The following is a 19,029-nucleotide window of genomic DNA, read 5'->3' on the forward strand; positions in this document are numbered from 1 at the left end:
AGCTAACCTTGTAATTTAGGGGTGGATGGTCGTCGTTCGCCGGCGTCCAAGCGTCTATTCGATCGGCGGTTCGTCCGTTCGTAAACCGTGAATCGTGGTTTGAGCTCTCTGGGCTTTGTACTACATTTCTGAGTATTTCCATGGTTTTTTAGCGCTTTCAAGGATTTTGATAGCTGAATTATTTTTTGAATAGTGGGCAAGTGGGGGGATATGTCGCCATGTTTGAACGTGGCAAATAATAATCCCTTTCTCTTACAACAGACTATTCTTCACTTCTTCAGAGGTGAAGTTGACAATAGCTACTTCAACTGCCTTCTTTGCTCAATACTGCAAGATAGATCATAATTAATCGTTTTTTTTTATTAAAAAAAAAAAAAAAAAAACACCACAGGCCAATTCTCATTGTATTTTGTCAACGTTTATATAATTATGGTCAACGTCTCGAGGATGAAGTATGTGGGTAGGAAATTACTAGATGGCACGATTTAGAATAAAAAAAATAAACTTTTTCCTATAATATACTAGGGAGTACTTTATAATTTACTTTGTACGGAGTAGTTGGTTTTGCAACAAATTGGGATCCCAAAATAAAAAAAATAAATATATAAAAATATTCGGTTTATTGGTATTTTCACATTTACGAGTATTATTTTAGAGGAATTAACTTCCCAACCTTTGAAATAAGAAAGACAAAAGATACCGAATTTAAAAAAAAAAATGATGCCATAATAATTATAAATAAATTTTTTTTTATGAGATAATGACACGTGTACAAAAATGATATATGTACTTTTTACCCAATGATAGTTATTAATAAGTACTTTTTACCCAATGATAGTATGATACTAATGTTGTAAAAGGGACAACAATTAGGGATATATAAATAGCTACCTACATTTTTTTTTCATCCTTTTGAGTATTTTTCTGTTTTCCTTAGGGTTTCTCCGTTGGAAATGTTTTTTTAACCTTGTTGCTAAGTTTTTCTGTTTTTTTTATAAAGATTTTCTTCCACTCATCTTCTCTCTTTTCTTTCATCTCTTTTTCTTTTTCTTGGTTTCTATTATCAGCCTTTGTAGGGGTTTCCATTGATGTTCAAACTGATGATTATAATACTGATAATGATATAGAGTGACATGTCACTTCGTAATTAAACTTTTAGCTTGAATTTTAATTTATACGAAGTACATAGATTATTGATTGATTTTAAACTATACAAAGTATAATAAAATGTATATGACTGTAAAGTATTAGTTAGCCTTTTAATTTTTAACTTTGTGGTGATGAGTTATAATCTTGTACAATCCATGTATAAAGCACTATGGATTCAAATATATTTAAGACTCCCTAATTTTTTTTTTTAAATGTGCAACCAAACTCTTTTAAATAGTGTGTTAATATGTTGCACGGATACGGACACGGACACGATATGGACACGGGAAAACGGCAATCCTAAAAATAGGGGACACGGGTACGGCATATAACAAGACATAATATATCCAAAAAACGAGAATTTGACAACCTGTTCAATAAAACACTAAAAATTTAGCCTCAAAACACACAAATCTGTTTAAACAAAGTAAATAAACAAAGTGTACGAATATAGTCGCATACATAGGAAGAAACCATCAAACCAAATACATGTCTTAATATTAAGTAGTTTTACAAATCATAAATAAAATAAACATAAGTACTAATAGTTTCATTCTTTACCATCAAGTACATCATCAAAAATCATACTTTCCATCTCGGGTTCATCAAGTGAGAGCTCGGCCATCTCTAGAATACCAACCTCTCCTAGGTTGTCATGTTCATCCCCACCCACATCCCACAACTTAGATCTCCCCTTAGTGTACTCTTCACTTCTCCTAGAAAGTAATCGAAGGTTGTTATGAATGTATACCAAGTCTTGAGCACGTTTAGGAGTAAACTTATTTCTAGTACAAGAATGAATAAACTTATAGGTGCTCCAATTCCTTTCACTACAAGAAGAGGAAGAAGGTTGACCTAATAGCTTATAAGCCAAATTTTGAAGCATAGGCACTTGAGAACCATAAGTTGCCCACCAATTTTTAGCATCCATCAAAGCCATATCATACATGCAATCAATGTTGAGAAAGATCCCCTCCGATTTTTGGGAAAATATAGCAAATTCCGTGTTGATCTTGAATCTTTCATCGGGACTTTGGAAAAGCCTTCGAAAAACATTGTAATCTTTGTGTGGAAATTTCATTGTCGGCACTTGGAGCAACTCGTCCTGGGACCTCATTAAGCCATTCTTCCGTGTAAAATCTTTAACAACAAAATAAGATTAGCCATAAGAAATAAAAAAAAAAAACAAGAAAAAATAAATAAAGATAATAAAAATGAATTAAACAAGCAAAATTTACCTTGGATTCAAAGAATGTGCTAATGAATGGAGTGGAGTACTACCCTTACTCCAACGACTACTAAGAATCCCTTTAACTACATTAAAGAAGGTAGATTGTTCATAATCTTGTTTACCCTCTTTCTTGTAGATGGCATCTTTCACCCCTTGAACCATAATATCCCATCTTTCATAAACCAAATGCAATGAAGATTTGTCGGTGTCACAAACCCTGATCATATCATAGATTGGGCGTGTGAAGTCAAGAATGTAATCAACTTTGTCCCACCATATTTCATCCAAAATCTTTTCCCTTACATGTGAGGCTTGCCCGCGTCGATCATCCTTGTATAAGGACCAATTCTCACTAATAACCATTGATTGAAGTGATGTTTTAAGGAGTTTCAACCTTTTAAGCATGCACACAATAGAAGCAAAACGAGTATCGGCAATGCAAAGTAGTTTTAATGGAGAAAACTTATTGAACATTGAAAGCCTCATTGAATGATTCATTATGTAATTTTTAATGAACAAGGCATCTGCATGAACTTCCGTTATCCAATGACATTCATCATACACTTCAACATTATTCAACACATTCTTAGCTGCACAAATGCTTTTCATTGCAAGATTAAGTGTATGAACAACACATGGTGTCCAATATATATGAGGATACCTACCCTCAACCAATTCCCCTGCAGCCTTACAATTACTTGCATTATCTGTGATTATTTGAACAACATTTTGATCTCCAATTTCATCAATCACCTCACTTAATAAGGTAGCAATGAAATCTTTGTCCTTAATCTCACCCGAGCAATCAATAGCTTTCATAAACATAGGACCCGTTTCGGAAGCAATCATAATGTTAATCAAAGGCCTTCTTTGTGGATCACTCCACCCATCACTAACAATGCTAACACCCTTTGTTTTCCATGTGGCTTTAATAGGTTGCAATAACCTATCCACGTTTTCTTTCTCTTTACAAAGCAAAGTTGTTCTAAGTTTGTTGTATCTAGGAGGCTTATAACCAGAGAGATTAGAATTGGCAGCAATGGTATATGAACTAACATAGTAAGGGTTTCTAGCAAGATTAAAAGGCAACCCCCTTGTGTAAAACATCCTAGCAATTTCAGAATCCAACTGGTCACGAGATTTCATATTAAAAGCATTAGAAATTGTATTGTTTGATTTCCTCTTCTTAACATTATCAGATGAACCTAGTCTAACTGATGTAGCTTCAGTTGATGTGTGAGAAGATATGGGTTCATTTGAAAAAGGTGGAACTTTTGGTAACAAAGATTTTTTAAAATCCTCAGATTCACGATGAAGTTTTCTTAGTTTAGCAAGGTCATCAATATTCACTTTATTACAAGTTTGAATCCCTTTCCCTGTTTCACATAGCAAATGAGCTTTCACTCTAGTGTATGAACCATTTTTAACTTCACCACAAAAGTTACATTTCCAATTATAATTTCCTCCACCACCCGATATTTTATCACCCTTAACAACAAACTTCCACAAAGGGTAGGGGTCCTTATTAGACTCAGATGAATTACTACTACCACTAACATTGCACGAAGCAGAGGCACTAGAACCACTAGAAGACATTCCTGACAATTTCAACAAGACAACAACACATTTTCAGCAAATCAAACATTTCCAGTTTAGCTCAAACAACACAATCAAATTACACAATGCACATGTGTTATATGTATAAGTTTATAGTGTAAATGTTAGAAATATAGAGTACTGTTTCATTTATATATCCAGTATCCACATGCATATTATTTCTCCAAAACAATGGGCACTAACATACACAGCATATATATCAATGCACTAATGCAGCAGTTGAAGGGCAAGCATAAAGTTTAGACTAAATGATCACAAAAATCACAAAAATGCACAAAAGTTTAGACTAACTGAAAGCAAGTTTTTAAACCCAAAAATGGTCAAAACTCAAAAGGGGTAAACAAATAACAAAAACGAAAACCATAAAGTTATCCAAAAAGATAAAACACTACATATCCCTTAATCTAGAACAGAATATTGAAGTAATTGAACCACAAAACCATGATACAAATTACTGAAATTAGCCAATTTAAGCAAATCGTGAAGGAATGAAATCAAATTAAAAATTTAAAACGAGAATGAGAGATTGAGAGGAATACCTGAGAAAGTGAAAAGGCTGAGAGCACCGGCGAGAGTGACGCCTGGACGGCGGCGACGAGCGACGAGTGACGGGCTGACGGCGAGTCGACGAAGGATTGAAGGAATAGAGTATTAAAGTGGCCAGGTTTCGTGATGACTGAGGACTTGCGACGAGCGACGAGCCGACGACTGACACTGTGACGGTGGACGGTGGGCGACGGTCAGGCGACTTCAGTCGGCGGCGATTTGGGTTCGAGAAGGTTGAGGTAGAGTGAACTCGTGAAGAGGAAGATTGAAAGCAGTAGGGTTTGAGAAAAAAGAAACTGAGGGAGTTGGGCTGGAATAACAAAAGGGCGTGTCCAAAATAAAACGGGCCGTGTCATAGGGAGACACGGTCTGTGTCCATGACGTATTTTTTTTAAAAAAAAAGGGACACGGATTTTGAAGTGTCGGACACGTATCGCACCGTGTCCCACCCGTGTCGGTGTCGGACACGCGTGTCGACACGGACACCTCAGCTAGGTGCACGGACGTGTCCGACACCGACACCTCAGCTGAGTGCCTTATTGGTGAAGTTGCCAAAAATCAGGCTGCTGCAAATTCTACAAATACCATTTACGGTTTTCTCTCTACTCCCTCTAATTTTGTCAAAATTATTCTCTAATTTGGAATTATTTTGGTGCATGCAAGTTTAATTTAGTTTATTTTGGACTCATATTTGATTTATTTTTTCTAATCAATTCGGACTAATTTTATGGAATTAGGTCAAATTTTGTCCAACATGGTCAAATTAAGTCAAATGTGGTCTAAAATTTTTATATAGTTCTCTTTATATTTCGGGGTTAAAATTTGTATACATTTTCTTTTGTTTATAATTTTGCAATGATTCGATTTTATGTGATCTAGGGTTTAACAAGCATGTTATACTAACGTTTTGTTACTTTTGTATGATTTACTGCCAGTTTTGTTGATCCAATTTACAATAATTATGCGGGTTCTTGTTTAATTCGTTTGTAATACTTTGATTTTTATTACAAAGTATTAATATAATGTCACTAAATATTAGCAAACTCAAAAGGGTGCAGGGGAGATAGCTAAAATTTAAGTGTAACCATTTTGTGAAATGGAGGAAGTATGAGCATTATGAAGTATAATAACTAATGTTGTGCAGCATAAACAAAGAACGAATGATAGGGTTGTCCGTTTATCAAGACTATACTCAAGTCTCCAACCAAAGTCTTTTGAACGTTATGCACCTTTGTTATGGAGTATTCAATAACATTAAAGCTTCATTTTAAATGCATTCGGGTCTAGAGAACAACACTGCCTAATGGATTGATGTTAAATACGAAGTATTTGCTATGGAGTCTTACTCTATGCACGGTATACTATTCAGGTCATATCTGAGTATGCTAGGCGTGTTAAATGACCCTATGGAAGAAAATTGGGCGTTAATCAATTAAACTCTGATTGTTTGAATGATAATACACTTTGTATTTACATTATCAAAAACTCTAGCTGTCTGGTTTAGTGATTTGTTGTTTCCTTTGATATTCTTTAAAATCTGGTACATATTTAGCTAGATTACACTACCCTAGTATAATCTACATGCATTTATCAAAACCTCCTCGAATTTTATGCTTTCATCTTTGCTCATTGATAACAGTTGCTAAGAGGCTAATTGGCAGAAGATTCACTGGTGAAACAGTACAGAGTGATATTAAACTCTGGCCCTTCAAGGTTCTTTCCTGGCCTCATAAAGACAGTAAACCTGCAATTGCGGTCACGTTTAAGGGTGAAGAAAAGCAATTTGCTCCTGAACAGATATCCTCTATGATCTTAATGAAGATGAAAAAAACTGCAGAGGCATATCTTGGCTCAGATGTTCAGAATGCTGTCGTTACTGTTCCTGCGTGTTTCAATGATTCTCAACGTCAGGCAACTAAAGATGCTGCTACTCTTGCTGGACTTCAAGTCATGCGTATTATAGATGAACCAACAGCTGCTGCCATTGCCTACGGTCTTGAGAAGAAGGCTGTTAATCAAAAGCATGCTATAAGGAATGTATTGGTGTTTGATCTTGGTGGCGGGACTTTTGATGTTTCTTTGGTGCTTTTGGGAAAAGGTCTATTTGAAGTTAAAGCTGTAAGTGGGAACACTCACCTTGGTGGTACAGATTTTGACAACAGAATGGTGAATTATTTTGTGAGTGAGTTTAAGAGGAAGCACAATAAGGACATTAGTGGGAACCCTAGAGCTCTTGTGAGGTTGAATTCTGCATGTGAGAGAGTTTAGGGAACGCTCACATCAACCACAGAGACTACTATTGAAGTAGATTGCCTCTATGAGGTCTATGAGGGTACTGATTTCTCTTCTACCATTTCCCGGGCTCGATTTGAATTATTGAATATGGATTTATTTAGGGATTGCATGGGCATTGTTGAAAAGTGTTTGAAGGATGGCAAGATGGAAAAGAGTGATATCAATGACTTTGTTATTGTGGGTGGGTCAACTCGCATCTCTAAGGTTCAAAAAATGTTGCAAGATTTTTTTAATGGAAAGGAGCTCAGCAAAAGCCTTAACCAAGATGAGGCTGTTGCATATGGGGCAGCCATTCATGCTGCAATCTTGAGTGGTGTGAGGCATAATCAGCAGGTTGTGCTTGTGGATGTCACTCCCTTATCAATTGGTACTAAAGTTGTTAATGGTGAAATGAGTGTTGTGATTCCTAGGAATACACCTATTCCAACAAAGATGGAGATTGGAGAAGACATATATTACTGTTTGTGACAACCAGACCAGTATGGTTACTTGTGTGTACGAGGGTGAACGACAAATTGCTAAGGAGAACAACTTTTTGGGTAAGTTTACACTCTATGGCATACCCCCAGCACCAAAAGGTGTTTCACAGGTAATTGATTGCTACAGCATTGTTGCCAATGGCATCTTAACCGTGACATCATCGGACCAAAGCACTGGAAATAATAACCACATCACCATTACCAATCACAGTGAGAGGCTATCAAAGAAGGAAATAGATAGGATGGTGGAGGAGGCTAAGAAGTACAGGGCCAAAGGTACACAACACAAGAAATTGGCAAGAGTTAAATCTGAATTAGAGAACTATCTCACCAAGATTTGGGGTATAGTGAGTGGTAACTCTGGAGAAAAAGTCATAATACAAGGGAAGACAATGGAAGATATCATTCAACAGACTATTCAATGGTTGGACTGGAATTTCCATCTTACTGAAGCTTCTAAGTTTGAGGAGAAGTTGAAGGAATCAAAAGCATTTGCAACCCTGTCATTGCTGAAATGCAGAAGAATGTAGCTGATGTTGGAGTAAACGGCACCAAAATTGAGCCGGTCTGATATCTAATTCGAATGTAGTATGCCTAGATAGTCCTATTATGCAATTAACTCAATTAAAGATTTGCTTATTGTTCTGAACTGATTCTTCACCACATCCAATTTGCTAGTGCTGATCTACTGCAGTCCTTTTGTAAAAAATTAAATATTTTGCAGGTTTATTAGAACAATGTTTTATGCTTTCGTGATTGATGTTTCTAAGACAAGGTAATCTTGCAACAGCTCATAATTTACTGTATGTTTTTTAGATTATTTAATGGTACCACTTTCTTTTCTTTTCTTTATATTACACAACATGATAGACTTTTTGCAATTTCAATTGTACATTCAAAATGTGCATATGCATAATTGGGCCCTTCTGAAATGGGTCTATTCTAATAGGACCAAAAGGAAATCATGCTGAAGGAATTAAGGACTAAGGAGAGCTGCTAGAAACTTCCTCAGGAAGCAGCAAAACCCACTCACAAAATAGAAGAGAAAAGGCAGGGAGTGGTGAAATTGAGTTCTTGAGCGGTTTCAGTCCAGCAATACAGCCATCTGTTAGAGTTCCGAATGAACCCGATCGACGCCAAGTTTCAACACAAAGCTCCTGTCATTCCAACCTACATATCAATATCCAACTATTGGAAGTCGGTATTTTATGCTCAGCCTTAATTTATTTTGCCACTTATTTGTGATGAATTTTATGGTTCCAAGATTGTATCTTGATGATTTTTATATGCTTCTAGTGTTTGTTAAAGAAGATAAATTGGTATTTGGTATACCCACTTGTTCATGTATTGTATTTTTCTCCCTGTCTATTGGAGTTTCCACGAATGTCTTTTTAATTTGTTTGCTTGAGATTGGTTGTGTTTGCCCATTTAGTATCGCATTTGAGAAATGAGGTCGTTAAGCTTCTGCTTTGTGATTGTGAATGTTGTTTTGTGTGTGCATTTTTCCCAACAATATTAAGATAAATTTTGCCATCAATTTCGTATTAACAATACATGTCTGTCTTTAGATTTAATTGATTAATTAAGGTATGGAGGGGAAAGGAGGCGAATGGCCGGCAATCGGAATCGATCTTGGAACCACATACTCATGTGTTGGAGTTTGGCAGCACGATCATGTTGAGATGATCACTAACAATCAGGGTAACCATACTACGCCGTCTTGGGTTGCATTCACCCAAACTGAGCGCCTAATTGGTGAAGCTGCTAAGAATCAGGCTGGTGTTAATCCTACTAATACAATGTACGGTATGCCCTTGTCGTCTTTCTCTCTTTGAGCCATTAGCCATGTATTACTCATCATAAGCTCAGTGCCTCAGTTGCTTGAAATAATGATATACACTTACAAAATTATAAACCAGTACTTAAATTATACTTACATTTATACTTTGGAATGAGTGTTGATGATGAAGCAATTTATGTAAGATCAAGCTAAACTGACTCCTTATTTTAAAAAAATCTATGACAGATGCAAAGAGGCTAATTGGTCGGCGGTTTACAGAGGAAACAGTTCAGAGTGACATTAAACTCTGGCCTTTCAAAGTTATTTCCTTCCCACATAAAGACAATAAACCTATGATTGTGGTCACATATAAGGGTGAAGAGAAGCATTTTACTGCTGAAGAGATATCAGCCATGATCCTTATGAAGATGAAAGAAACTGCTGAGGTTTATCTTGGTACAGAAGTAAAGAATGCTGTCATCACTGTACCTGCCTACTTTAATGATCTGCAACGACAGGCGACTAAAGATGCTGGCACTATTGCAGGGATCAATGTCATGCGTATCATCAACGAGCCAACTGCTGCTGCCATTGCGTACGGTCTTGAGAAGAAGGCTGTTGAAATTAAAGAGGCTGCAAAAAATGTTCTTGTTTTTGATCTTGGTGGTGGGACTTTTGATGTGTCTGTGGTACATCTTGCTAAGGATTCGTTTGAGGTTAAAGCCATAAGCGGGAACACACACTTAGGAGGAAGGGGTTTTGGTAGCAGATTGGTGAGCCATTTCGCGGCTGAGTTCAAGAGGAAGCACAATCAAGATATAAGTGGCAACCCAAGAGCTCTTGCAAGGTTTAGAGCTGCCTGTGAAAGGGCAAAGAGGACACTTTCGTCAACTACTGAGACTAGTATTCAATTAGATTGCCTTTACGAGAGTATTGATTTCAACCATTTCTCGTGCTCGATTTGAGAAGTTGAACATGGATTTGTTCAGTGATGTTATGGACCCGGTAGAGAAGTGTTGAAAGATGCCAAGATGGAAAAAGAGGATATTCATGAGGTTGTTTGTGTGGGTGGATCTACTAGGATCCCTAAAGTCCAACGGCTCTTAAAGGATTTATTTAATGGAAAAGAGCTCTGCAATAACCTTAATCCAGATGAGGCTGTTGCCTGTGGGGCTGCCATTCATGCTGCAATATTGAGTGGCTTTCGGCATAAAGGATACTTTTTGCTTGTAGATATCACTCCCTTGTCACTTGGAATTTGGGTTGGTGGTGGTGACGTGAATATCGTCATTCCTAGGAACACCCTGATCCCAACAAAGATGATGAAGAAATACACAACTTCAAAAGACAATCAGATTATTGTGAATATTTTAGTGTATGAAGGAGAGAGACTCATTGTCAAGGACAACAATCTTTTGGGCAAGTTTGATTTATGTGGCATCAAACCAGCCCCAAAAGGTGTTGCTGATTTACTTGTGTCCTTTGAAATTGATGAAAATGGCATCTTGATTGTGACAGCAGAAGAAAAAGGCACTGCAAACAAGAATCAAATGACCATCACTAATCACCGTGGGAACTTATCAAGCAAGGAGATTGATAGGATGGTGAAAGAGGCCAAGAAATATAGGGCAGAGGATATGGAGAAACAGACGGTGGCCACAGCAAAGTTTAACTTGGAGATATATGTCAGCAAAATGTGGGATATCATGAGCGGGTCAATTCTGGAAAAAGATTGTGATGCAGGACAAGAATATGATTGAAGATGCAATTGAGCAAACAATTCATTGGCTGGATTGGAATTATGATGCTACCGATACTTCTAAGTTCAAGGACAAGTTGACAGAGGTCAAGAACATTTGTGACCCTGTCATTGCTAAGATGCACCAGAACAACTCCCATCTGAGTGGTAAGATCCCCAAAATCGAGCCAAACTAGACTTAGCAAAATTAGTTATAGGTGCTTATAAGTGGTTGCTACTTGTGCTTAATTGGTACAGCTCTATGGTTCTTAAATTCTACTTACATGTATCTAAGCGCCATTGTACTAGTTTGATGGCTCTAAATTTATTTTTAGCTTATTTCTGTTTACAATTATGCTTCCAAGGAAGCCACTGAATCAAGTTTTACTAAAGCATCTTTGGTTTCCTAATTAAACATGTATTCAGCAATGGTGCGTAGATTCTGAATCAAAGTGTTGTTTGTTTAATCACTTTATGCTGATTGTCGTAAATTTCAGTGATCTTGATTTTGATGTTTATATTGCTTACAGGCTCAAGTTGATAAGCTTAATTCTGCATGTATTTCTCTAAAACATTTGTTGCTGTCAAATAAAATATCATTAATTGAAACCTTTTTCCCTGCATTTTCTTTAGTATTGAGTATTGACTTGTGTGTTAGCCTAGATTGCACTGATACGGACACGGCAAAACGGCAATTCTAAAATAGGGGACACGGGTACGGCAAATAACAAGACAAATAATATATTTTAAAAAACGTGATTTTGACAACCTATTCAACAAAACACTAAATAATTAACCTTAAAACAAGTCATTTACCGTAGCTAAATGATATTCTCCTAATTCACATATAATAATGTGCTATGAAATGTGTTTGGAAGGCGCTCGTATTTATAACTCTTACTTTTTTCTCTCATAATTTACAACTTTCGAATTAAAAAAGTTAAAAAGATGAGGTGACATATCAAAATGCAAACTGATCGTATCGTAGTAGGATACGATTCATCTCAAAGTGTATAAATATATTAAAAAATCGGATGCAGTTTTTATGTGTGTCCGACACGGTGTCGGACACGGACACGGCTGTTGGACGAAGTGTCCGTGCATCCTAGGTGTTAGCCCCATACCATTCCAAATTCTGTATGTGAGTGCCACATAAAGTTATTACTTTTTTTTTTTTTTTCTGGTAAATAAAAAAGTTATTACTGTTTAGTAATGTCTACCTCGCCGTTGACATGTACGCCATGTAAAAAATTTGAAAGTAGATGATCTGTTCTGTTCGTCTTTTCAGTGTTGCTCATGCCAGCCTTTCCAGATACGATTGTAGCTGGCATGACAAGAAATATAACCTAGCTTCTATTCAAATTTCACCTCTTCTATCTAACATAACATTTCCATAAAGATCTCATACCATACATCACTAGTAGTTATTGTTATGATAGTAGATCATTTCAGACTAAGATTTGGAATGGCTACTCTTCATGGTGGTAAAAAAGGATGATGACGGTGGTTGTAAGGGAGAGGAGAGAGAAGAGGAGCGCCATTGCTAAGCTTCCTTCGCTTAACAGAAGTTTGGACCGTAATTCTTATTAGATTCTTATTTTACATGTAAGTTTTAACAGAGTAACTAAATAGACTAGTAGAGACAAGGAATTGTTAATTTGGGATTGATGGATTGATTTTTTATTGTTAAAATAATCACCCTAAGCTGAGAAGTGTTAACTAGTGCTCAATTAAGAGCTATTGGGCTAAAAATCAAGCAAATAATGGGGGAAAGGGGGTAAAGCTCGGCTCTCATTACATATTTTGTTGGAATGATTTTGAGTTTTGGGTTGAATTTCACCATATGAATGATATGAGGGTTCATGGGTTTATTGATTGAAAATCCAGCAAAAGAGGGAAAACAGAAAATCGGTGAGTGTGGATCCCACTTGGCCGGATTAGATGCCGGAAACGGATTAAGGTAATGAAATTTAATGAGTAAATAAACTTAAGGTATTAAAAACCAAAGGAGGAAAAAAAAAAGTATAAGGTGGTAAAATCCAAAGAGTGATATTAAAAAGGTTGCAAGCTATGTTACTCAGACTCGGGTACCCATGTCCGAGATGGGTACGTGTCCAAGTGTTCGACTTGGCTATTTTATGAAAAATTTCCATGATTTTGAACTAAAATGAAGTGCCTAAGTGTTCGAGTACTCGAGGTTGCAAGTCTATTTAAAAAGAAATGGTTGTAAAAGTCACTTATTATGGTATATTTACATTATAAGTTGATACATTCTTCCATCAAAAAAAAAAAAAAAAAAACTTAATACATTTTTAAAAACTACGACAATTTCATGAAATGTCATTGAGTACTTAAAAATTCACTAAATGCCATCACGTTTTTCAAAATTCACCAAATGCCACTGAGGTTTAGTACAATATGACCATATGCCATTTTCATTAGTTGACCGTCAGTGTCCATTAGTTGACCCCACCACTTGCCACGTGTCACCTTCTAATTGGTCCGTTTTTAAAAAATAAAAGAAGGATTTTAAAAAAAAACCCCATTCCCCTCCCCTTTTCGATTTTCAGCCACCCCACCCAAAACCCCTTTCCCCACCCCTTTCGTTTCCGACCACCCACCCACACAACCCTCACCCTCAAAATCCGGCAGCCCCCTTTCGCTCCCTTTCCTCGCACCCCCTTCCCCTCCCTTTCCTCGCACCCCCTTCGATCCTCAAAACGCATCGATTTGATCCCCTCTCCTTCCCCACCCCAAAACGCAACCCTCAACCCCACACCCGAAAATCCTAAACCACCCAAACTCTAATGAAATTGCGGCTGCCATTGAAGATGCGGCAATGATTCGAACCAAGGGGGAAGTTGGGTTTTGATAGTCGAAGGGGGTGCGAGGAAAGGGAGGGGAAGGGGCTGCCGGATTTTGAGGGTGTGGGTTGTATGGGTGTGTGGCCGGAAACGAAAAGGGGAGGGGAAGGGGGTTTTGGGTGTGGTGGCCGGAAATCGAAAAGGGGAGGGGAATGGGGTTTTGGGTGGGATGGCCGAAATCGAAAAGGGGAGGGGAATGGGGTTTTGGGTGGGTGCTGGCCGTCGACAGGCTACCGGTGCTGGCCTCGGCGGCACGGGGATCTGGCAGTGGGGTGGCCGGAATAGGCCGGTGGCAACAAGTTTTGTTTTTTTTTCTTAATTTTTAATTTTTTGTTATTTTTTAATTTTTTTTAAAAACGGACTAATTAGAAGGTGACACGTGGCAAGTGATGGGGTCAACTAATGGACACTGACAGTCAACTAACGAAAATGGCATATGGTGATATTGTACTAAACTTCAGTGACATTTGGTGAATTTTGAAAAACGCGATGACATTTGGTGAATTTTTTAAGTATTCAATGGCATTTTATGAAATTGCCGTAAAAACTACCTCTTGGGGTTTTGATGACTATTGATAATTTCCCATCTTATGCTATTAGATGCTAATTGTCCGGAAGATCTACCATTTAATGATCTCACCATGCTAGCAATGCAGCCCTCTCACATTATCTACAAGACTTCAAAAACTACTTTTATTAATTTATGCTTTGAACTTTTTTTTTTGAATAGAAAAAGAGTATTTTTGGCATTTGTGTCATAATCATACACAAGGGACCTCTTTTGTTCTTACGGAAAAATACTTAATTAGTCTAAGAAAATTAATTTTTTCGACTGTCTTCTAGTCATTTATTTATTGAATGATTTTGATGAAGTAATTTTTGTAAGATCAAGTTAAACTTCACTCTCTTCTTTTTAATCTACAACAGATGTAAAGAGGCTAATTGGTCGGCGGTTTACAGAGGAAACAGTTCAGAGTGACATTAAACTCTGGCCTTTCAAAGTTATTTCCTTCCCACATAAAGACAATAAACCTTTGATTGTGGTCACATATAAGGGTGAAGAGAAGCATTTTACTGCTGAAGAGATATCAGCCATGATCCTTATGAAGATGAAAGAAACTGCTGAGGTTTATCTTGGTACAGAAGTAAAGAATGCTGTCATCACTGTACCTGCCTACTTTAATGATCTGCAACGACAGGCGACTAAAGATGCTGGCACTATTGCAGGGATCAATGTCATGCGTATCATCAACGAGCCAACTGCTGCTGCCATTGCGTACGGTCTTGAGAAGAAGGCTGTTGAAATTAAAGAGGCTGCAAAAAATGTTCTTGTTTTTTATCTTGGTGGTGGGACTTTTGATGTGTCTGTGGTATATCTTGCTAAGGATTCTGTTTGGGTCCAATTTAGTCCAATTGGGCCTAGGCATTAAATGATCCAATTAAAAGCCCAAGGTCAAGGTTCAACTCTCCAATTCTGCTAAAGTCAAAGGTCAGCCCACAGAGCAAGTCAATTGGGCTAAGGCCCAACCTATCCATTTATGAAGAGGTATAAAAGCCATCAATATTCAGAGATTCATTCATATACAGAAACATACACAAAAATATACATGTTCATTCATATATTTCTCAGATATTCCATCAAAGCCTCAAGCAATTAAACTCTCTTGCATAGTGTTCTCTTTTTACACATTGTACTGACTTTAGCATCGGAGGGGCCTTCCTCGGCAACACCCCCGAGGCTAGTTTACGTGTGTTTACTGTGCAGGAAACCTTCGGCCCAACATTAATTGGACCGAATCCAGTCTTCTCCGTTTCAGCGGACCTTCGGCAAGGTCCCATTGTTTTCACCCGAAACAATTTGGCGCCGTCTGTGGGGAAGACTTTCAAAAATCTTTAAGCCAAATCTCTAACCAAGATTATCTTGCAAATATCTTAGCAACAATGGCTAAGAACCGCAAGAGCAAAAGTCTCCGTCAAGGAGCGGGCGAAAAGCCTAAGACTCCTACACCATCACCTTCGCCGGACCGGAACCCTCCCATGGGTGCCAGCTCGGGGGGAGGATCATACAGGGAGGATTCCCTTCCTCCCGTAATTCATAACTCTCATCAGAGGCCGAGTCACTCTCGGTCTAGCAGGGGTGAGTCCGATCATAGGACACATTCAGTGCCTCAAAGCCAACCATCGACTGTGCGCTCTCATTCCCACACTCTGCCGAGGACCCCTTTGACGGGGCCCAGCTCGGAGGAGGTGGCAAGAGCGCTGGCAGTGCTCATGGAGGCAATGAGGGCACAAAATATGCCACCACCTAGTGGTCGAACTCCTCCGCATACCCGACATCAACGGAGGAGGCTAGACCATGATGGTGGGAAGCTTCCTTCCTTCCGGGAACTGGAAGAGTGGGAGGAGGATTCCTGGAAAACTGAAAAAGAGAGGAAAAAGAACCCTCAATTTTTCAAAGGATCCTCAACCTCCCGGCAAGAAACGCATTAGAGCAGCAGCTCAGCTTCTCGGCCAGAATCTACTCACCGAGAACCTGAGACTGTTCGCCGAAGCGTCCTCGACCGACTCGGCGGCAAGGAACCGAGCGTGCGCAGTCGCCTCTCGTTCCCTGCAGCCGAGGCCCAGACTTCCCAGCCAGGGACGAAAACCACTTCTACCTCTCTAAGAGGGCGGAGCGCGGTCCCTTCGGCCAGGAACAAGGGCAAGGCCGTTATGCTTCCCGCCAGTTCACCATTCGAGCAATGGATACTGGAAGAGCGCGTGCCCACGGTTAAAATACCGTCGCACATCACATATGACGGGACCTCGGATCCGAAGGATCACGTGGCCTCGTATGAGACTCATATGCATCTTTGCCCCAGGTCCGAAGCGACTTGGTGCAAATATTTCCCAACCACTCTCAAGGGGGTCGCGCAAGCGTGGATCTCCAAGGGAGTAAAGCAGGGCTCCATAACAGGGTGGGATGATCTGTCCTCCAAATTTAGGAGCAAGTTCTCCACGGCTAATCGCCGAGAGAAGACTACTGCAGAACTCATGAGTCTGCAGCAGGGGGAAACCGAAAGCCTCCGAGACTATCTGACCCGTTTCAGTAACGAGTCATCCAGCGTCTCTCAGCTGGACCAGGGTCTATCCGTTTTCGCAATGCAGAATGGCCTTCAGCCCGGAAAGTTCCTAGACTTCATGGTCATGCATACCCCGCAGACCTTGGAGGAAGCTCTTCATGCTTCGGATAAGTTCATCCGAGCCGAAGAATGGAACAAAGCGAGAACCCAACCTCAATTCGGGGGAGGGAAACAGAGACAAATACCCTTGTCTGAAGGCCAAGGCCATAAGGCAAAGGGAAAGTCAAAGGCCTCGGAGCAATCTTCGGCCAGCGACCCAAGGAAGGAAAGATCTGCCTCATACACAGGCAGATACGAGTCCTACACTCCGCTCTCTCTTCCACGCGCCAAAATTTACAGCGTGACGAAGGGGGAGCAGAGTTACCAAAAGCCGAGACCACTTCCAGAGTGGTATCAGCGAAAAAATAAAAATCAGTGGTGCGAGTTCCACGAGTCTTCGGGACACAACACTGAGGAGTGTATCCAACTGAAGGACCAGATAGAGGACATGGTCCGGAAGGGATACTTGAAAAAATATATCGCGGATCACCGCGAGAAAAAAGAATCCGAGAAGTCAGCAAAGGACTCTCGGCAAGACCTCGACTTCCCCCGGAAAAACAGTAAAAAGCCGGAGGGGAAATTCCCTCCGATCAATGTTATCTCGGGAGGAATATATTCTCGGAGGGAACACAAGCAACACCTTAGAGCTTTGACTCACCAGGTGAACAACGCTGACATTCAATCTCCCCAGTCGCCGGTGCCGAACATGACGTTCACAGCCGCCGACTGCCGGGGGATAGCGTTCCCTCACGAGGATCCGTTGGTGATCATCGCCACGGTGGCTAACCACGACGTCAGTAAGGTCCTTGTTGACGGTGGCAGCGGAGCAAACATTCTGTTCCGAAAGGCCTACAATCAAATCAAGTTGAAGCCCAAGCACCTTACGCCGGTACCCTACCCGGTATCCGGGTTCAACGGGGCTTCAACTTATCCAGATGGGAAGGTGACACTTCCTGTCACCATCGGTTGCGATGAGGCAGCCAGGAACGTCATGATTGAATTTTTGGTCATTGACGCTCCTTCAGTGTACAACGTGATTCTAGGGAGACCCATAATTCATGAGATCCAAGGGGTCGTCTCAACTTATCATCAGCTGATGATTTATGTCTCAGACGCCGGCTTCCCCGAAAGGATACAGGGCAACCAAAAGGACGCCCGAAGGTGCAACTACCTCAAGCCATCCAGTAGTCGCCCAGATGACGACAAGGATGAGGAGGAGAAAGAAAGAGAGCCAAGCACAAAAAAGCCAAAGGGCCTAAGTGCTTCGGCCCAAGGATCTGTGCCCAGAGAAAAAGGGCCCGAAAGGGAAAAGGCTAGCTCTTCAGCTGAGCTGCAAGACTCAGAGAGCCAGCCGATGAACAAAAAGACTGGGAGACCTGCTGACATTGGCAGCAGGCCAGATTATGAAGAGTCCAGTCCATCAGCAATGGACATGGAACAGCAGACTGAAACAGTTGAGTTGGCCAAAAGAGACATTGAGAAATGTGTAACAATCGGGATGGACCTTGATCCAAACACCCGTTGTGAACTTATTCAGCTCCTTCGGGACAACAGAGATGTGTTCGCTTTCTCGGCAGCTGATATGCCCGGGATAAGTTCAGACCTCATCTCCCATAAGCTTAATGTTGACCCAACGTGTCGACCAGTTAAGCTAAAGAAGCGGAATTATTCCGCTAATAAGAACCGAGACATCGCAGCCGAGGTCAAAAAATTGCTGGAGGCAGGGTTCATCGAACCTTGCCAATATCCAGAATGGCTGGCAAATGTGGTGATGGTTCAGAAGCCCAATGGTACCTGGAGGATGTGCGTTGACTTCACGGACCTAAATAAGGCTTGTCCGAAGGATTTCTATCCCTTGCCGAGGATCGATCAGCTAGTCGATTCGACAAGTGGCCATGCCTTGCTTAGTTTCATGGACGCATTCTCAGGGTATCATCAGATCTTCATGCACCCCGACGATCGAGCAAAGACAGCATTCGTCACGAACGCTGGGGTGTACAATTACAAAATGATGCCCTTTGGATTGAAAAATGCGGGGGCAACCTATCAAAGGCTGGTGGATCAAGTTTTTGCCGATCAAAAGGGCCGAAACATGGAAGTCTATGTCGACGATTCGATCGTCAAGAGCAAAAAACTTGAGGACCATGTAAAGGACCTGGCTGAAACTTT

At 40.0% G+C, this 19,029-nt stretch overlaps 1 protein-coding gene and 2 pseudogenes across 1 annotated transcript; 2 read left to right on the forward strand and 1 right to left on the reverse strand.

The window, feature by feature from the left end:
- Window positions 1-2,171: 2,171 nt before the first annotated feature.
- Window positions 2,172-3,976, reverse strand: LOC110683933. The gene is made up of 2 exons (XM_021860334.1): window positions 2,388-3,976; window positions 2,172-2,289 (listed from the first exon to the last, which is right to left on the reverse strand). Exons 1-2 carry the CDS (start codon window positions 3,974-3,976, stop codon window positions 2,172-2,174), a joined length of 1,707 nt encoding a protein of 568 aa, XP_021716026.1.
- Window positions 3,977-4,168: 192 nt separating this feature from the next.
- On the forward strand, window positions 4,169-7,847 carry LOC110683934 (annotated as a pseudogene).
- Window positions 7,848-8,906: 1,059 nt separating this feature from the next.
- On the forward strand, window positions 8,907-10,921 carry LOC110683940 (annotated as a pseudogene).
- The last annotated feature ends 8,108 nt before the right edge of the window (window positions 10,922-19,029 follow it).

This window comes from Chenopodium quinoa, unplaced genomic scaffold (assembly GCF_001683475.1).
Source record: "Chenopodium quinoa cultivar QQ74 unplaced genomic scaffold, ASM168347v1, whole genome shotgun sequence".
NCBI classification, from domain to species: domain Eukaryota; kingdom Viridiplantae; phylum Streptophyta; class Magnoliopsida; order Caryophyllales; family Amaranthaceae; genus Chenopodium; species Chenopodium quinoa.